At 50.8% G+C, this 20321-nt stretch overlaps 1 protein-coding gene across 1 annotated transcript in view; it reads right to left on the reverse strand.

The window, feature by feature from the left end:
• Window positions 1-7629: 7629 nt before the first annotated feature.
• Window positions 7630-20321, reverse strand: part of LOC119963552 (cyclin-dependent kinase-like 2) — an 89478-nt gene continuing 76786 nt past the window's right edge. The window contains exons 11-13 of the mRNA XM_038792851.1: window positions 18610-18763; window positions 12833-12936; window positions 7630-8776 (exon numbers count right to left, since the gene is read on the reverse strand). Of these exons, the coding sequence (XP_038648779.1) occupies window positions 8717-8776; window positions 12833-12936; window positions 18610-18763 (318 nt within the window). The 3' untranslated portion in view covers window positions 7630-8716. The remainder of the gene's footprint in view (window positions 8777-12832; window positions 12937-18609; window positions 18764-20321) is intronic.

The raw sequence follows: 20321 nt of genomic DNA on the forward strand, positions 1-20321 counted from the left end.
TACCTCATACGCTGCAGGAAAGGATGTCCCGAAGCGTGGTACATTGGCGAGACCATGCAGACACTGCGACAACGGATGAACGGACATCGCGCGACAATCGCCAGGCAGGAATGTTCCCTTCCAGTCGGGGAACACTTCAGCAGTCAAGGGCATTCAGCCTCTGATCTCCAGAGGCGTTCACCAAGGCAGCCTTCAGGACACGCGACAACGCAGAATCGCCGAGCAGAAACTTATAGCCAAGTTCCGCACACATGAGTGCGGCCCCAACCGGGAACTTGGTTGGCTTGCAAAATCCTACCAACTGTCCTGGCTTGAGACAATTTACACCTCTTTAACCTGTGATTATCCCTCTCTTCAGTTGCTCCGTTTGGACCTGTAAAGACTTAATTACCTCCAAAGACTTCCATTCAAAGTATCGTCTTGCATCTTTGACTTTGTCTATATATATATTTCTGGAACATACCTCTTCACTCACCTGAGGAAGGAGCAGTGCTCCAAAAGCTAGTGTTTGAAACAAACCTGTTGGACTTTAACCTGGTGTTGTAAGACTTCTTACTGTGCTCACCCCAGTCCAACACCGGCATCTCCACATCATCCAAATGTAACACAAAGAGACAGAGGCCAGGAGCCATCGGGATTCTCTGTTCCCATCGGCAGCGTATCCTCGCCCATGGCTCTCCCAGCACCATGGGGCAGCCTCAATGAGAAATCTCATTGACAAACAGCAGGAGTATGGAATCCCGCCACCAGCAATTGGTGCATCGCTGAGAAACACGCGACGGGGGTCCAGAGAATCCAGCCCCTCAGTCAAACAAACACTGACATTCTCAGTGACAGCACTGAGTCATAGGTGCCGGCTTTAGATGAGGTGTCACAGTGGTTAGCACTGTTGCTTCACAGCACCAGGGTACCAGGTTCGATTCCCGGTTTGGGTCACTGTCTGTGTGGAGTCTGCACGTTCTCCCCGTGTCTGCTTGGGTTTCCTCCGGGTGCTCCGGTTTCCTCCCACAAGTCCCGAAAGACGTGCTGTTGGGTAATTTGGACAGTCTGAATTCTCCCTCAGTGTACCCGAATAGGTGGCGGAGTGAGGCGACTAGGGGCTTTTCACAGTAACTTCATTGCAGTGTTACTGTAAGCCAACTTGTGACAATAATAAAGAATATTATTACTATTAAGCCCCTGTCTGCCCTGTACCAATGGAGATAATATATCCCACACCACTATTCTAAAATGATCATTCTTCACTTAGTCAACATCCCAAAGACGTACTCAATCACTCCTCTCATCATAGATCGTGCTGCATAAACGTACCCAGGCACCGACTACACTTATTGGCTGCAAAGTTATTTAAGGTAGTGTGAGGTCCAGTCATTAATGTTGCTTTGTGACTTGCTGACTGAAAATAATAAGAGAGTAAAACAAAGTTATTGGCCACAGTTCTCTCGTTTGCAGATTGAGTGCTCCCACCCGTGGGAGAACGGAATCATTCCCACTGGCACACGGAGCAAGGCTGATGTGTACCTTGGAATTTTGTTTTACCAGTATCAGGCTTTTCTGACATTCCATGGCAAATGAGGTTTGGGGTTTTCGCTGGCCCTCAGACGTGGCAGGGTCTAATCTCGCTGACAAGTCCCACTCCTCAGTGATCAAGGCCCTATTTTTTAAATGGCCCTGCAATTTAATAATACTGTTGCAGCCCCCCTCTCAGCACCCCCTCCCCTCAGTTCCTCCCCTTCAGCCCCCACTCCAGTGGGGTCTGGGGGGCTTGGGTTGGAGGGGCTCAGGTCGGATGTCTTTCTGGATCACATCTGCTCTTCAGAACAAAGAGACGGCCTCTTTTAAAAAACTGCAGTTACAAAAACAGCTGCTCCTCAGTGTTAATGGACCCCTGTAGAACTATATAAATAAACAATGGTAATCCTTCCTTTGCTACTGGTTGGACTTGTCAATCAAAAAGCTTTTACAAGGTAACGGTCTGTGAAATTGAATGTAAGCAATGCAGTTCAAAGCTTTTAGGCCTCTAGGCATGCACACACGTTTGAAAAAGATAAAGGGAAATAAAATTGACAGTGAAAAGAAAACACTTCAAAGGTTTCCACCACATTAAAGGGAATACTTTTACCTTCATCTCACAGAACATTGAAATTGACTGAGAAACAATTTAAAGGTTTTAAGGCTTCAGATGGGAAGACTTTCACTTATTCTCACACACCTTTAATTTTGACATGCTGGGAAAAAGTTTGAAGTGTTTAAGGGGATGACCAGTAAAGACCCCTGACCTGAACACCTCCAACCCAGCCCAAATCCCCATGACCCCCACCTCCCCTTGCCACCCTTTGGAGTGCACACTGCCAGGTCCTTGTTTCTCAGGGCTTGCACCAATTCACACCAGCAGGATTCCCAATGTCGAAGTATCCCAGGAAGTCAGTGAATTGGGCGTCCTGCCCAATAATTACATTGAACTGAGGTATAATGATCTATTTCCATGTTCCAACCGGGTCTGGGTGGGAATCTCGTCAGGGCCAGTGGGGCAGGAGGTTCACAATGGGTTGGATGCCTGGCATGAAATCCATATTTTGTACGATTCCACAGGAACTGACCGGCAGCTAGTGGACCAGGCGAACCCCCCAAAATATTTGATGACCTTTAATCAGAACTGGAAGTTGATAAATGATAGAATCATTGAATCTTACAGCTCAGAAAGCCATTCAGCTCATAAAACCTGTGTCAGCTCTGTGATAGAATCCAATTATTATCCTCCTGCTCTTTCCCCAAAACCCTGCAAACCTTTCTGTTTTATGTATTTCTTAGAATCCCATAGAATCTGGGGCTGGTTTAGCACAGGGCTAAATAACTGGCTTTTAAAGCAGACCAAGCAGGCCAGCAGCACGGTTCAATTCCCGTACCAGCCTCCCCGAACAGGCGCCGGAATGTGGCGACTAGGGGCTTTTCACAGTAACCTCATTGAAGCCTACTTGTGACAATAAGCGATTTTCATTTTTCATTTCAGTGCAGAAGGGAGCCATTTGGCCCATCGGGTCTGCCCTGACCCTCTGAAACAGTACTCTACCCAGGCCCACTCCCCCGCCCTATCCCCATGACCTCACCTAACCCGCATACCTTTGTTCTGTGGGAGGAAACCGGAGCACCCGGACGAAACCCACGCAGACACAGGGAGAAAGTGCAAACTCCACACAGACAGTCACCCAAGCCGGGAATTGAACCCAGGACCCTCGCACTGTGAGGCAGCAGTGCTAACCACTGTGCCACCACGCTGGCCAAAATCTATCCAATTCAATTTTTAAAAGCTAATATTAGAACTGCTTTCACTATCCTATCAGATGAACAGTTATTAAGCAAGAACAAAGTGACAGGGAGAACGTCAACATTATCAAATCCTCTAATTTAATCATCTAATTGAATCATCTCAAACCCTCACTCAGGGATTGAATGAATGGCTATCTGACCCTCTGCCTTTAGCTGAAGTGCCCAGATGCCAATATACCAAATGTAAATGTTGCCACCGTCCAAGAGGACTATAGGCTGCTCTCGCTGACTGGTGGGGGTTTAACCTGAGGATCACCACACCTCAGGCGAGGGACAAGGTTGAGAAGGCGGGGCCTTCATGATGGACATGTTTGCCAATTGATTGCTGTATCCTAGTTTGAATATAATAGAAAACCTTTGTTTGTCAGGATCCACTTACTCAATAGTGGAAATGATGATGTGGAGATGCCGGCGTTGGACTGGGGTGAGCACAGTAAGAAGTCTTACAACACCAGGTTAAAGTCCAACAGGTTTGTTTCAAACACGAGCTTTCGGAGCACGGCTCCGGGGCATCTCTGACTGTGTCTATATAAACATTTCTGGAACAAGCCTTTCCATTCACCTGAAGAAGGAGCCGTGCTCCGAAAGCTCGTGTTTGAAACAAACCTGTTGGACTTTAACCTGGTGTTGTAAGACTTCTTACTGTGCTCAATAGTGGAAAGTCTGTGATCGGACTCTTCCCTGAGAGACATGGACCGTGTCGCAGCAAACACCAGCCCGGTGATCTTTTCCCAATAAAAATAAGACAGCCTGAGAACTGGGAGAACTGATTTACAATCTCTAATTCACCGTTTTCCTCTTCGGGCCCTACTTACCATCCTGAATTTCTCCACCCTTCCAGTTCTGAACTCTTGCCAGGGCGCCTTCAGCTGCCTGGACCGTACGCTCTGAAATTCTCTCCCTAAATCTCCCCACCTCTTTCTCTGCCTTTAAGACGCTCATTAAAACCCACCTGTTTGACCAAGTTTCTAGTCACCTGTCCTAATATCTCCTCACCTGGCCCAACCTGTTTGATAACCTTCCTGGAGCTATTGATGTTTTTAAAACGTAAAGGTGTTATACAAATGCAAGTGGTTGTAATCATACAATCCTATCATTTTTAATATAATATAGAATCCCTGACAGTGCTCTGATCTCATTGTCTAAGTGATACGTTAGTTTGCTGATAATAACAAGCATTATTATTCTGATGTTGAGGGTAGAGGTGCAATGTTGATCAAATTGTTGTCTTGAATTCTTGCCTCTTTTTAACGTTGCCTCAGTCACTTCTCTTGGTTAGTTGGTGCAGGCTCCAAGCTGGTTTCAAAGAGCTCCAGTCCTTGGTGGAATGAGTTGCAGCAAGTATTTGTCCAGTGTTACCAGCCGCCAGCTGTCAATCTTCTCTGCAGGAGAAACCCGCCCAAAGCGAGGTGGTGGCAAAGCGCCGTCTCATCACTCTCACCAACTAATATCAAAAAATAACTTGTGGCAAACATCATTCAAACTTGGATGAACTCAATCACAGCCTGTAAACCTGTAAATATAACTTCAGCTGAAGTATAATTGACTGAGATGAATTACTTTAATAAGATGTAATTATCTCTTTCTCCAAGCTAATACAATCATTAACACGAAGATTGTAGTCGTGCTGAAGTGATCCTATTGGATTAAATATCTGGCTTCATGTTTCTACACCACTAATATGGTGTTTGCTGTTGTCTTGATTTCAGTCCCTGCCAGAAGAACCGTGCTCTGTGTTAACAGGACTGGAGCAACATGGAGTCACGTTTAACCCCTTCTAACCCAAAGGGACTGGGCCACTGGAGGAACGAGAATTTAGGATGAGTTACAGTCCTGAGGTCACCCATATTCCGCCCAGCAATATCTTCAATTAACCACCTTATACTGTGCCCAGGCCCCCACTACCAGAGAGAGTGGGAGGGGGGGGGGGGGGGGGGGGAAGGGCAAATGAGCAAGGGGTACGCAGAGGGGGGAGGGCAAAGGGGCAAGTGAGGGGCAATCAAGGTGCGAGCAAGTGGCGAGGGATGATGGAGTCTCTTTTAAAGGCCTTAATGATTTCAGCAAAGAAAAAATGAAATGAAAATGAAAATGAAATGAAAATCGCTTATTGTCACGAGTAGGCTTCAATGAAGTTACTGTGAAAAGCCCCTAGTCGCCACATTCCGGCGCCTGTTCGGGGAGGCTGGTACGGGAATTGAACCGTGCTGCTGGCCTGCCTTGGTCTGCTTTAAAAGCCAGCGATTTAGCCTGGTGAGCTAAACCAGCCCCTGAGCCCAAAGGCTCAGCGAGGTGGAGGCAAAACTGGGCAGAGACTAGGTGGAGCTCAGTACAGTGTTTAATTGTTGAAAGGACTGAGAGGGGACCCTCAAGTTTCTTATACATCCCCATGTCCCCCTGTCCTGACCTCACACTCCAAGTCATTAAAATCAGCTTTGTGTGAATTGGCAGAGATCTCGGTGGGTTGTAGGGGCTGGAGGAGGTTACAGATAGGGTGGGTTGTCGGAGCTGGAGGAGGTTACAGAGATAGGGAGGGGTGTAGGGGCTGGAGGAGGTTACAGAGATAGGGAGGGTTGTAGGGGCTGGAGGAGGTTACAGAGATAGGGAGGGTTGTAGGGGCTGGAGGAAGTTCCAGAGATAGGGAGGGTTGTAGGGGCTGGAAGAGGTTACAGAGATAGGGAGGGTTGTAGGGGCTGGAGGAGGTTACACAGGGTGGGTTGTAGGGTCTGTGGAGGTTACAGAAACAGGGAGGGTTGTAGGGTCTGTAGACGTTACAGAGATAGGGAGGGTTGTAGGGTCTGTAGACGTTACAGAGATAGGGTGGTTTGTAGGGCTGGAGGAGGTTACAGAGGAAGGGAGAGTTGTAGGGCTGGAGGGGGTTACAGATATAGTGAGGGTTGTAAGGCTGGAGGAGGTTACAGAGGAAGGGAGAGTTGTAGGGCTGGAGGGGGTTACAGATATAGGGAAGGGTCTCGGGCTGGAGCAGGTTACAGAGATAAGGAGGGTTGTAGGGGCTGAATGAGGTTGCAAAGGTTGGGAGGGTGGTAGGAGCTGAAGGAGGTCACAGAGATAGGGAGGGTTGTAGGGGCTGGAGGAGGTTACAGAGGTAGGGAGGGTTGTAGGGGCTGGAGGAGGTTACAGAGATAGGGAGGGTTGTAGGGGCTGGAGGAGGTTACAGAGATAGGGAGGGTGTAGGGGGGATGGAGGAGGTTACAGAGGTAGGGAGGGTTGTAGGGGCTGGAGGAGGTTACAGAGGTAGGGAGTGTTGTAGGGGCTGGAGGAGGTTACAGAAATAGGGAGGGTATAGGGGGGTGGAGAAGGTTACAGAGATAGGGAGGGTTGTAGGGGCTGGAGGAGGTTACAGAGATAGGGAGGGTTGTAGAGGCTGGAGGAGGTTACAGAGATAGGGAGGGTATAGGGGGATGGAGAAGGTTACAGAGGTAGGGAGGGTCGTAGGGGCTGGAGGAGATTACAGAGATAGGGATGGTTGTAGGGGCTGGAGGAGGTTACAGAGATAGGGAGGGTTGTAGGGGCTGGAGGAGGTTACAGAGATAGGGAGGGTGGTAGGGGCTGGAGGAGGTTACAGAGGTAGGGAGGGTTGGGACTGGAGGAGGTTACAGAGGTAGGGAGGGTTGGGGCTGGAGGAGGTTACAGAGGTAGGGAGGGTTGTAGGGGCTGGAGGAGGTTACAGAGACAGAGAGGGGTGTAGGGGATGGAGGAGGTTACAGAGGTAGGGAGGGTTGGGGCTGGAGGAGGTTACAGAGGTAGGGAGGGTTGGGGCTGGAGGAGGTTACAGAGGTAGGGAGGGTTGTAGGGACTGGAGGAGGTTACAGAGGTAGGGAGGGTTGTAGGGGCTGGAGGAAGTTACAGAGACAGAGAGGGGTGTAGGGGGCTGGCGGAGGTTACAGAGATAGGGAGGGTATAGGGGATGGAGAAGGTTACAGAGGTAGGGAGTGTTGTAGGGGCTGGAGGAGATTACAGAGATAGGGAGGGTTGTAGGGGCTGGAGGAGGTTACAGAGACAGAGAGGGGTGTAGGGGGCTGGCGGAGGTTACAGAGACAGAGAGGGGTGTAGGGGGCTGGCGGAGGTTACAGAGATAGGGAGGGGTTGTAGGGGCTGGAGGAAGTTACAGAGACAGAGAGGGGCGAGGTCCTAGAGGGATTTGAAAACAAGGATGGGAATTTTAAATACAGAGCAAATGTGTTAGTGAGTGAGGACTGGACAAGGTATCAGACACTGCTCTGTGCTGACCATTTACTCAGAACATTGAGAATGAAAACACTTGACTCTGTGAGTTTTGCTGTGATAAAGTTTATTCCATTCTTCATGGAGATGGTAAGTGATTCCTGCAGAGTTCCTTAATGAAGCCATTGTCATAATGTTGCCAGGCGAGAAGAGCTGAATGGCTTGTCACTACCCCTGTACACACTCTCTGTCACAATTCCGTGTCCCAGTTGTCTGTCATGTCTGAGGATTAGACTATAATTAACCCTAAATTACTTACGTTGACCATTACAATTACCTTGTTCCCTCTGCCAACCTCTAGCTCCCAGCTCCGTCTTGTTGGATGGTGGTGTTGATAAGTTTATATTTGAATATTTAACATAATCAATGCTTTTTTTAATAATTCTGTGCTAAAGTTGCCATGTTAATTCCTTCAAGTGGGTATTTTTATGTCAAACACACATCATGCCAGCCCATAGACTGAAGCACGAAAGCCTAGACTAAGATGAGAGCGTAGTGCTGAGGGAGATCTGCAGCATCGGAAATGGCATCTTCCAGATACAATGTTGGATCAAAGCCCTGTCTGCCCTTCCGCGTGGGCTTCCCATGCCCAATATTTCGAAGGTGAGCATGCTGGTAGCCCCGATGTCCTGACCAAAAATTATCCCTCAACGAACACCACTTTAAACAGATTAGCTACTCATTTCCACGTTGCCATTTTTGGGATCTTGCTGTGCACAAATTGCTTATTTGCTACATGACAACAGTGAGTCCATTTAAAGTGCCTGATTGGCTGCCAACCGTTTTGAGACATTCTGAGGTTGTGAAAGGGGCTTGGGGGCTTCAATTTTGTTACACTTCCTTTCCCTAATCCAATAGGTACAAGCCTGATTGTTTCAGTAAAGGCCCAATATAGTTGATATTTTTTAGGTTAGGGGGGGCGGCTGTGGTTCACTATGGCGACAGCTGGTGACATGTTCTGCTTGTCGCCTGTCTCCAGCTCTGGCTTGCGATTCATGCCCCATTGACCTGTGGGATTCAGTTAGGTGGAAGCTGGAATTGAAACAACAAAACACTCAATGTTTGATGTCTCCAAGGGAATCCGGGTGGGATCCATCGTGTGTGGAACGTCAGGAATGGTCCACATCCAGATGGGAATTTTCGGATCCTAATGTTTGACTCGAGGGAAGTTACTCTCGTTCCCCTCCTGCATCGAAGTAAAGGAGCTCTGGAGAGGGATAAAGAACGAAGAGGCATTAGTCTCTGAATCATTTCCGAGCCACTCCTGTGTCTCTTCCTCCACCCAGACACACAAAACCAGTCGCTGCTGACTGCTGTGACGAACACCAAACTCCAATCTCCCAACAACATCAACAAAACAATCGATAAGTAAACTGCCAACGTCACCCACTTCCCTCAGCCTGCGGAGGCGAGGGTTTTCATTATTCACCACAGAAGGAAACAAACAATGAGGTGAGATGGTTGGGTGGGGTCTGAACACTCAGATAATCTGCACCCAGACAGCTGATTGCAGACATACAACGTGCAAAAGAAAGGTTTGCATTTATTTAGCATCTTTCAATCTCTCAAGGTTTCCTAAAGTACTTCACAGCCAATTAAACAGGAGAGGCAGAGGTGTAATGGTACTGCGGCTGAACGAATAATCCAGGGACCCAGGGGAATGATCTGGGGTCCTGGGTTCGAATCCCACCCCGGCAGATGGTGAAATTTGAATTCAATAAAAATCGGGAATTAAAAATTGATTAAAAGACCATTGTCGATTGTTGTAAAAACCCACGTGGTTCACTAATGTCCTTTAGGGAAGGAAATCTGCCGTCCTTACCTGGTCTGGCCTACACGTGACTCCAGACCCACAGCAATGCGGTTGACTCTTAAATGCCCTCAGGAATGGGCAAGAAATGCTGACACAGCCAGCGACACCCCCAACACATGGACGAATTAAAACATACATTTTTGAAAAATGTACCTTCTGCAGGAAATGCAGCCGCCAATTTACGCAGAGCAAGACCCCACAACCAACAATGTAATGTTGACCGGAGAATCTGGGATTTGTTTTGAGCGATGTTGATTGATATTGACCAGATCATTGGGGGGGGCGGGGGGGGGGGGGGGGGGGGGGACTCCCTGCTTTCCTTCATAATGGCTGCCAAGGGATCTTTATCATCCAGATGGCAGGGCCTGTGCCTACTGTCTGATCTGAAAGACAGCCCAGTCGACAGTGCAGTTCACCCTCAGTACCGCACCAGAGGCTTAGCCGAGGTTTCACACTAAATCTCTGGAGTGGGACTTGAACTCACAACTTTCCACTTTAGAGAATGCTACCTAGGGAGCCACAGATCCCGCGCACAGTACATTATGAAAACTGTGATTGTTCTAAAAAGTACAGGAACAAAAGACAACGGGGACAAATTAACTAAGATTCCAGCTCCTAGCCCCTTGTCAATATGTGTGAATATAGAATCATATAATCCCTACAGTGCAGAAGGAGGCCATTCGGCCCATCGAGTCTACACCGACTCTCTGAAAGAGCACCCCCCCTAGGCCCCCGTCCTATCGCCGTGATCCCACCTAATCTTTAGACACTAAGGGGCAACAATACCTCCTCCACGATAGTCCTCAATACCGGTGCCCCGCAAGGCTGCGTACTTAGCCCCCTACTCTACTCCCTGTACACACATGACTGTGTGGCAAAACTTGGTTCCAACTCCATCTACAGGTTTTCTGACCATACGGCCATAGTGGACCGGATCTCGAATAACGACGAGTCCGAATACAGGAGGGAGATAGAGAACCTAGTGGAGTGGTGTAACGACAACAATCTCTCCCTCAATGCCAGCAAAACTAAAGAGCTGGTATTTGACTTCAGGAAGCAAAGTACTGTACACACCCCTGTCAGCATCAACGGGGCCGAGGTGGAGATGGTTAGCAGTTTCAAATTCCTAGGGGGTACACATCTCCAAAATTCTGACCTGGTCCACCCATGTCGACGCTACCACCAAGAAAGCACAACAGCGCCTATACTTCCTCAGGAAACTAAGGAAATTCGGCATGTCCACATTAACCCTTACCAACTTTTACAGATGCACCGTAGAAAGCATCCTATCGGGCTGCATCACAGCCTGGTATGGCAACTGCTCGGCCCAGGACCGCAAGGAACTTCAGAGAGTTGTGAACACCGCCCAGTCCATCACACAAACCCGCCTCCCATCCATTGACTCCGTCTACACCTCCCGCTGCCGGGAGAAAGCGGGCAGCATAATCAAAGATCCCTCCCACCCGGCGTGGTTCACTCATGGTTCCACCCAGCGGGAGCTCAGAGTGGCAGCTGCGGTCTCAGCCCGCAACTGCCCTGGTGGGGGGGCGGGGGGACCCGTCACTGGGTGGGGGGCCTCCAGGACGGCCAGGCTCGCGATCGGGGTCCAGGAAAGTCCAGCGTGATTCCCGCCCGTTTTCTTGCGGGCGTCGGGACATAGCCCCATTATCGGAGAATCCCTGCCCAGCATCTTCCCCGCTGTTACCAGATTCCTAAACGACCCTCTTATGGGGGACTGACCTGATTAACACTACACCCCTGTATGCTTCACCCGATGCCGGTGTCTAGGTATTTACATTGTGTACCTTGTCCTGCCAGATTATGTATTTTCTTTTTATTTTGTTTCCATGTACTAAATGATCTGTTTGAGCTGCTCGCAGAAAAATACTTTTCACTGTACCTCGGTACACATGACAATAAACAAATCCAATCCAATTTATCATGGCCAATCCACCTAACCTGCACATCTTTGGACGGTGGGAGGAATCCGGAGCACCCGGAGGAAACCCACGCAGACACGGGGAGAACGTGCAGACTCCACACAGCCACCCGTGGCCTGATTTGAACTTGGGTCCCTGGCGCTTTGAGGCAGCAGTGCTAACCACTGTGCCATCGTGCCAGCATGGATCTGGATAGGATTGAATCTGACTGCATTCCTCCCACATTAATGTCGCGTTTCCTACATTACAGCAGTGACCACACTTCGAAAGTACTTCATTGGCTGTCAAGCACTTTGAGACATGCTGAGGTTGTGAAAGGCGCTATAGAAATGCAAGTGCTTTTGCTCCCTCTTTAACTTCACTACACATTCCAGTGTCCTCCACATGGTGCAAGAATATCGCCACAATCAACAAATAGTCAAATACCGGCCCTGAATATAATCTCCTCCCCGCCCAGGCGCACTGTATCAGATATTTTACACTGTCAATGTAACTGTACACATAACACACTTCACCATCCCTCCCACATTTCAAATCAATCCTTGTCAATATACAATTCTGAAATAATAATCCATAAATAATTTTGTTGAAGGTTTGTTTTAAATGAATGATGATATCACTATTGTTCATGGGTTAATTAAGCTGTTGCCTCACAATAAACCTATTTTGTGTTGTTGGTCATGATCAGCACCATCTGCAGTTTATCAAAAGATGGATGTACAGCAATATCTGAGTCACCCTATCTTTGTGTTACTTACTGTCTGGGTGAGAACATGGGTGTGCATGTGTGTATAATTATTCGGGTTTGGGTGAGAGTGGTCTCGGCTGTTAATTGTATATTAATTGTAATTAATTGCATGTGGGTGGGGTACATTAACTGGGATTCTTTATGTACCTTTAAATAGACACACGCTGAAACTGTGGTGTTTGCTGCGGAGGTCTATGCTTGTCATGTGGAACTTTGTAAATAAGTGGACAAGTGTGTAAAGATTGGATTCAGTTTTATCCTTCCCAATCTGGCATTTGAAAATAGACATAGATATCTATGTGTGTGTGTGGGTATAGGGAGAGGAAGAGTGTGTGTGCATATGCAGGTTTGCATGTGTGTCTGTGTGTATATGTGAGTGTGAGTAATATGTGTCTACATGTGGGAGGGGGGGGTGTACGCACGGCGTGTGTGAATATGTGAGGGGTGTGTGTGGCATGTTTTTGTACATGGGAGATGTGTGCAGGAGGGAGTGGGGGTACGCGGGGGATTGTGTGTGAGGAATGATACACATGGTGTGCAAGTGGATTTGTGGACACAGGCGTCTGTATGTGCATGTGTAGACGTGTGTGTATTCAGGTGAGTGAGTGTGAGTGTTCATGGAGACGCATATGAGTGAGTGTGTGTACACAGGAAGTTCTGTACGTGGGGGAGGTGCTGTGCACACTGGGAGGGGTGTATGTGCAGGCTAGGGGGAGTCCCACGTGCAGGGGGCTGTGAATATCTCTGGTGTCTGCAGCTTACCTGGGAGGTTAGGCTGGGCGGCTGAATCAACTCCAAGGCTGCCAGGGTGGGGATTTTCGATTCAGAGATTTTCCTCCTTTCCCTCCTGATTTTTGAATGCTTAGCTGGAAAAGATCCAATCCCACAGTTTGATACAGCTCCGAACAAGATATGTATCCAACAGCAATAACTTCACTGAAGACACGAGCAGGGACAAAAATGTGAATAGATTGAATCGACGCTGAGGATTATGCCCAGATACTTCACATCTCACCCACAAGCCCTCCTCCTCTGAAGATTCCTTGCCCTGTGTTACGACTTTACATAGGATATTCCAGGATAGGATTACACAGCGTAAGCAGCACAGAAACAGCCCATTCTCAAACATTCACCCGTCTTTCCTCAGTGAAATCTATCGTAACCCCATATTTATTTCTCCTGCATATTTTTGCCTAGATTCTCTTACAATGTCTCTACGATATTCACCTCTGCACTCCCTGTGGGAGGGAGTCCCACATTCTCCCCCACTCCCTGTCGGAGCGAGTCCCACATTCTCCCCACTCCCTGTGGGAGCGAGTCCCACATTCTCCCCACTTCCTGTGGGAGCGAGTCCCACACTCTCCCCACTCCCTGTGGGAGCGAGTCCTACATTCTCCCCACTCTCTGTGGGAGTGAGTCCCACATTCTCCCCACTCCATGTGGGAGCGAGTCCCACATTCTACCACTCCCTGTGGGAGCGAGTCCCACATTCTCCCCACTCCCTGTGGGAGCGAGTCCCACACTCTCCCCACTCCCTGTGGGAGCGAGTCCCACATTCTCCCCACTTCCTGTGGGAGCGAGTCCCACACTCTCCCCACTCCCTGTGGGAGCGAGTCCTACATTCTCCCCACTCTCTGTGGGAGCGAGTCCCACATTCTCCCCACTCCATGTGGGAGCGAGTCCCACATTCTACCACTCCCTGTGGGAGCGAGTCCCACATTCTCCCCACTCCCTGTGGGAGCGAGTCCCACACTCTCCCCACTCCCTGTGGGAGCGAGTCCTACATTCTCCCCACTCTCTGTGGGAGCGAGTCCCACATTCTCCCCACTCCACGTGGGAGCGAGTCCCACATTCTCCCCACTCCCTGTGGGAGCGAGTCCCACATTCTCCCCACTCCCTGTGGGAGCGAGTCTCACATTCTCCCCACTCACTGTGGGAGTAAGTCCCACATTCTCCCCACTTCCTGTGGGAGTGAGTCCCACATTCTCCCCAATCCCTGTGGGAGTGAGTCCCACATTCTCCCCACTGCCTGTGGGAGTAAATCCCACATTCTCCCCACTTCCTGTGGGAGTGAGTCCCACATTCTCCCAACTCCCCGTGGGAGGGAGCCCCACATTCTCCCCACATCCTGTGGGAGGGAGTCCCACATTCTCCCCACTCCCTGTGGGAGCGAGTCCCACATTCTCCCCACTCCCTGTGGGAGTGAGTCCCACATTCTCCCCACTCCCTGTGGGAGTGAGTCCCACATTCTCACCACTGCCTGTGGGAGTAAATCCCACATTCTCCCAACTCCCCATGGGAGGGTGCCCCACATTCTCCCCACATCCTGTGGGAGGGAGTCCCAGATTCTCCCCACTCCCTGTGGGAGCGAGTCCCACATTCTCCCCACTCCCCGTGGGAGCGAGTCCCACATTCTCCCCAGTCCCTGTGCGAGCGAGTCCCACATTCTCCCCATTCCCTGTGGGAGGGAGTCCCACATTCTCCCCATTCCCTGTGGGAGCGAGTCCCACACTCTCCCCACACCCTGTGGGAGCGAGTCCCACATTCTCCCCACTCCCTGTGGGAGCGAGTCCCACATTCTCCCCACTCCCTGTAGGAGCGAGTCCCACATTCTCCCCACTCCCTGTGGGAGCGAGTCCCACGTTCTCCCCACTCCCTGTGGGAGTGAGTCCCACAATCTCCCCACTCGCCGTGGGAGCGAGTCCCACATTCTCCCCACTCCCTGTGGCAGTGAGTCCCACATTCTCCCCACTCCCCGTGGAAGCGAGTCCCACTCCCTGTGGGAGCGAGTCCCATATTCTCCCCACTCCCTGTGGGAGTGAGTCCCACATTCTCCCCACTCCCTGTGGGAACGAGTCCCACATTCTCCCCACTCCCAGTGGGAGCGAGTCCCACATTCTCCCCACTCCCAGTGGGAGCGAGTCCCACATTCTCCCCACTCCCAGTGGGAGCGAGTCCCATATTCTCCCCACTCCCTGTGGGGGAGAGTCCCACATTCTCCCCACTCCCAGTGGGAGCGAGTCCCATATTCTCCCCACTCCCTGTGGGAGGGAGTCCCACATTCTCCCCACTCCCTGTTGGAGCGAGTCCCACATTCTCCCCACTCCCTAGGTAAAGATGCTTCTCCTGAATTTCCCACTGGATTAATTAGTGACCAGAGGATATTGGCGGCTTTTTTCCTATCAAGAGGAAACATTCTCTCTACATCCACTCCAGCAAAACCTTTCATCTGGGAAAAAAACAATCTGCCATTGTGGCTTACCGCAGTACTGAGGGAGTGCTGCACTGTCAGAGGGTCAGTACTGAGGGAGTGCTGCACTGTCAGAGAGTCAGTACTGAGGGAGTGCCGCACTGTCAGAGGGTCAGTACTGAGAGAGTGCCGCACTGTCAGAGGGTCAGTACTGAGGGAGTGCTGCACTGTCAGAGGGTCAGTACTGAGAGAGTGCCGCACTGTCAGAGGGTCAGTACTGAGGGAGTGCTGCACTGTCAGAGGGTCAGTACTGAGGGAGTGCCGCACTGTCAGAGGGTCAGTACTGAGGGAGTGCCGCACTGTCAGAGGGTCAGTACTGAGGGAGTGCTGCACTGTCAGAGGGTCAGTACTGAGGGAGTGCCGCACTGTCAGAGATCAGTACTGAGGGAGAGCTGCACTGTCAGAGGGTCAGTACTGAGGGAGTGCCGCACTGTCAGAGGGTCAGTACTGAGGGAGTGCTGCACTGTCAGAGGGTCAGTACTGAGGGAGTGCCGCACTGTCAGAGGGTCAGTACTGAGGGAGAGCTGCACTGTCAGAGGGTCAGTACTGAGGGAGTGCCGCACTGTCAGAGGGTCAGTACTGATGGAGTGCTGCACTGTCAGAGGGTCAGTACTGAGGGAGTGCTGCACTGTCAGAGGGTCAGTACTGAGGGAGTGCCGCATTGTGGGAGGGTCAGTACTGAGGGTGTGCTGCACTGTCAGAGGGTCAGTACTGAGGGAGTGCTGCACTGTCAGAGGGTCAGTACTGAGGGAGCGCTGCACTGTCAGAGGGTCAGTACTGAGGGAGTGCCGCACTGTCAGAGGGTCAGTACTGAGGGAGTGCCGCACTGTCAGAGGGTCAGTACTGAGGGAGTGCCGCACTGTCAGAGGGTCAATACTGAGGGAGTGCCGCACTGTCAGAGGGTCAATACTGAGGGAGTGCCGCACTGTCAGAGGGTCAGTACTGAGGGAGTGCCGCACTGTCAGAGGGTCAGTACTGAGGGAGTGCTGCACTGTCAGAGGGTCAGTACTGAGGGAGTGCTGCACTGTCAGAGGGTCAGTGCTGAGGGAGTGCTGCACTGTCAGAGGGTCAGTACTGAGGGAGTGCCGCACTGTCAGAGGGTCAGTGCTGAGGGAGTGCTGCACTGTCAGAGGGTCAGTACTGAGGGAGTGCTGCACTGTCAGAGGGTCAGTACTGAGGGAGTGCTGCACTGTCAGAGGGTCAGTGCTGAGAGAGTGCTGCACTGTCAGAGGGTCAGTACTGAGGGAGTGCTGCACTGTCAGAGGGTCAGTACTGAGGGAGAGCTGCACTGTCAGAGGGTCAGTACTGAGGGAGTGCCGCACTGTCAGAGGGTCAGTACTGAGGGAGTGCCGCACTGTCAGAGGGTCAGTACTGAGGGAGTGCTGCACTGTCAGAGGGTCAGTGCTGAGGGAGCGCCGCACTGTCAGAGGGTCAATGCTGAGGGGGTGCTGCAATGTCATAGTGTTGAACCTCTGACAGTGCAGCGATCCCTCAGCACTGAAGTCTTTGCTCAAACCGTGGCTGACTCACTAAAGAACCAAGGGGAGTAGATTGAGGTAAGCTATAGCAGCAATGATGCAGTGCAACATGGTCAATGAGCTGAATTCCTCATTCCTTTGGTCAATCACCAAGACCTGATTTAAAAGAAAGCTGAACCACTTTTGCTAAGTTCAACTAACTGGGTGCATTAAGAGGAGCCCCCCAGCTCCCCTGAGTATGTCATGTGGTCTCTCTCGTTCTCCGGGTGGGTAATGTGGTCTCCCCCTCTCCCGGGTGCATTGCAGAGTCTCTCTCTCTCTCCCCCCCCCCCCCCCCCCCCCCCCCCCCCACCCTGTACGTTACGTAGTCTCTCTCACTCTTCTGCACCGTGGGATTTAATGGAATAAACATTACATCACCAGCGTGACTTCAGCACAGATATGAACCAGTGAAACAGGATGGGCTTCTCCTCTGTTGAGAAACAGGACTGCGAGCTGTTCAGGGGTTTACAATTATGAAAGGGTTTGTTCTGGCTGTTGTTCTGGCTGTTTCCTGCTCTGTGGGGGAGACCAGAAATCTGGGACATAAAAACAAGACAGAGACTAATAAATTCAGTGGGGAATTGAGGAGAAACCACTTTACCCAGAGCGTGGGGAGAATGTGGGACTCGCTCCCACAGGGAGTGGGGAGAATGTGGGACTCGCTCCCACAGAGAGTGGGGAGAATGTGGAACTCGTTCCCACAGGGAGTGGGGACAATGTGGGACTCGCTCCCCTGGGGAGTGGGGAGAATGTGGGACTCGCTCCCACAGGGAGTGGGGGAATGTGGGACTCGCTCCCACAGGGAGTGGGGAGAATGTGGGACTCGCTCCCACAGGGAGTGGGGAGAATGTGGGACTCGCTCCCACAAGGAGTGGGGAGAATGTGGGACTCGCTCCCACAAGGAGTGGGGAGAATGTGGAACTCCCTCTCACAGGGAGTGGAGAGAATGTGGAACTCCCTCTCACAGGGAGTGGGGAGAATGTGGAACTCGCTCCCACAGTGAGTGGGGAGAATGTGGGACTCACTCCCACAGGGAGTGGGGAGAATGTGGGACTCGCTCCCACAGGGAGTGGGGAGAATGTGGGACTCGCTCCCACGGGGAGTGGGGAGAATGTGGGACTCCCTCCCACAGGGAGTGGGGAGAATGTGGGACTCGATCCCACAGGGAGTGGGGAGAATGTGGGACTCCCTCCCACAGGGAGTGGGGAGAATGCGGGACTCCCTTCCACAGGGAGTGGGGAGAATGTGGGACTCGCTCCCACAGGGAGTGGGGAGAATGTGGGACTCACTCCCACAGGGAGTGGGGAGAATGTGGGACTCGCTCCCACAGGGAGTGGGGAGAATGTGGGACTCGCTCCCACGGGGAGTGGGGAGAATGTGGGACTTGCTCCCACGGGGAGTGGGGAGAATGTGGGACTCGCTCCCACAGGGAGTGGGGAGAATGTGGGACTCGCTCCCACGGGGAGTGGGGAGAATGTGGGACTTGCTCCCATGGGGAGTGGGGAGAATGTGGGACTCCCTCCCACGGGGAGTGGTCAATGTGAATAGTGTAGAGACAGGTCAGGGGAAGCTGAGTAAAGAGGTAGAAAGTTCTCGGTTGCAATGTAGGGAAGGGGGTGAGCCACAAACACCAGCACCTTCCTGTTGGGCCAAATGGTCTGTTTCTGTGAGGGAAATTCTGTGGAGTTCCTGGTATGACAGAGAGTAAGATTATAGGACAGAGATTGAGGGTGAGTTGCAGTCGATCCACTGCTGGTTCTGGTCTCTACCTTCTGTCGCTTTGACCCCTGGGAAATGATTCCAGCTGTGTAGTTCTGGGAGATGTATATCTTCCTTCTCAGATTTAAAGGTCTCCCATTTCTTTTTGTTTGTGATTGCCGTTCTCTCTGGATGGACGCAACGTTCAGCTTTGTCAGTTTGATGCTGTTAAAATGAAGAGCAGACTTGTATTTATTGTGATTTAAACAAACAGCAAACATATCACTCACTGATTTCCCAGAATGTGGAGTAACTGCTGAAAAGTAAACTACAGCCAACTGATATCAGCATTAACGCAGTGCCCGGTGGTATGTTCTGTGTTGTAGCTGTGGTGATGACATCGGGCTAGTACTATAGTTTATCGACAAATGAACACATAGGGCAGCATGGTGGCGCAGTGGTTAGCTCTGCTGCCTCATGGCGCTGAGGACCCGGGTTCGATCGCGGCTCTGGGTCACTGTCCATGTGGAGTTTGCACTTTCTCCCCGTGTTTGCGTGGGTCTCACCCCCACAACCCAAAGATGTGCAGGGTAGGTGGATTGGCCACGCTAAATTGCCCCTTTAAAAAAAAAATTGGGTACTCTAAATTTAAAAGAAAAAAATGAACACGTGGAAAGATAACTTACGAACTATAATACAAATGGTAACAAATAAGTGAATTCTCCTGGAGCTACTTCTAATGCGACTGTCCTCAACTATGGCTTACTACCAACTGCCGGATCTGTGGAGCCACGTGGTGGATCTCTATCGCCACCGGCTGGTGAGAGGTCGTATAGCTAACTATATATATTAATAGATGACTATATTCATGAATGTGTCTGTGCATATCACCACACCCGGCACATGTGTTAAAAAGAGGAAAGTTTGGGAGGAATGTTCTGCAGGGTGTTGTTAGGAAGGATGTCCAGGCTGAGCAAAATTGCAGAGATTTACCAGAACAGTACCAGGGGGTGAGGGACATCAGCTTCGTGGAGAGATTGGAGAAGCTAGGATTGTTCTCCTTTGAGCAGTGGTTACGGAGGGATTTAATCAGGGTGTTGCAAGTTATGAAGAGTTTCAATCGAGTAAATAAGGACAACCTGTCTCCACTTACAGAAACAGTGGGAAAAACACATATTGAAGATAATTGATTCTAGACCCAGAGGGGGGTGAGACTGTTTTGATACAATGGTGGGAATTGGAGGGTGGTGGGATTTTGAGAGTAGCGGGGTCTTGAGGCAGGCAACATTTTGAGGGTGGTGAGGTTTTGAGAGTGGTGAGGTTTTGAATGCGGGAGGGTTCTGAGGGTGGAGGGGTTTTAAAGGTGGAGGGGTTTTGAGGATGGAGGGGTTTTGAGGATGGAGGGGTTTTGAGGGTGGCAGGTTTTGAGGGTTGGATATTTTGAGGGTCATGAGGATTTGAGTGCGAGAGGTTTCAAGTGTGGACGGGGTTCGAGTATGGAGGGGTTTTGAGGTTGGTAGGTTTTGAGTGTGGAGGGGTTTAGAGTGTGGAGCGTTTTGAAGGGAAAAAAGGTTTGAGGATAGAGGGGTTTTGAGGGTGGAGGGGTTTTGAGGGTGGAGGGGATTTGGAAGCAGAGGATGGAGGGGTTTTGAGGGTGGAGGGGTTTTGAGGGTGGAGGGGATTTGGAAGCAGAGGATGGAGGGGTTTTAAGGGTGGAGGGGTTTTGAGGATGGAGGGGAGAGGTTTTGAGGGTGGAGGGGAGGGGTTTTGAGGGTGGAGGGGA

The sequence above is a fragment of the Scyliorhinus canicula genome, chromosome 3 (genome assembly GCF_902713615.1).
Source record: "Scyliorhinus canicula chromosome 3, sScyCan1.1, whole genome shotgun sequence".
Lineage (NCBI taxonomy): Eukaryota > Metazoa > Chordata > Chondrichthyes > Carcharhiniformes > Scyliorhinidae > Scyliorhinus > Scyliorhinus canicula.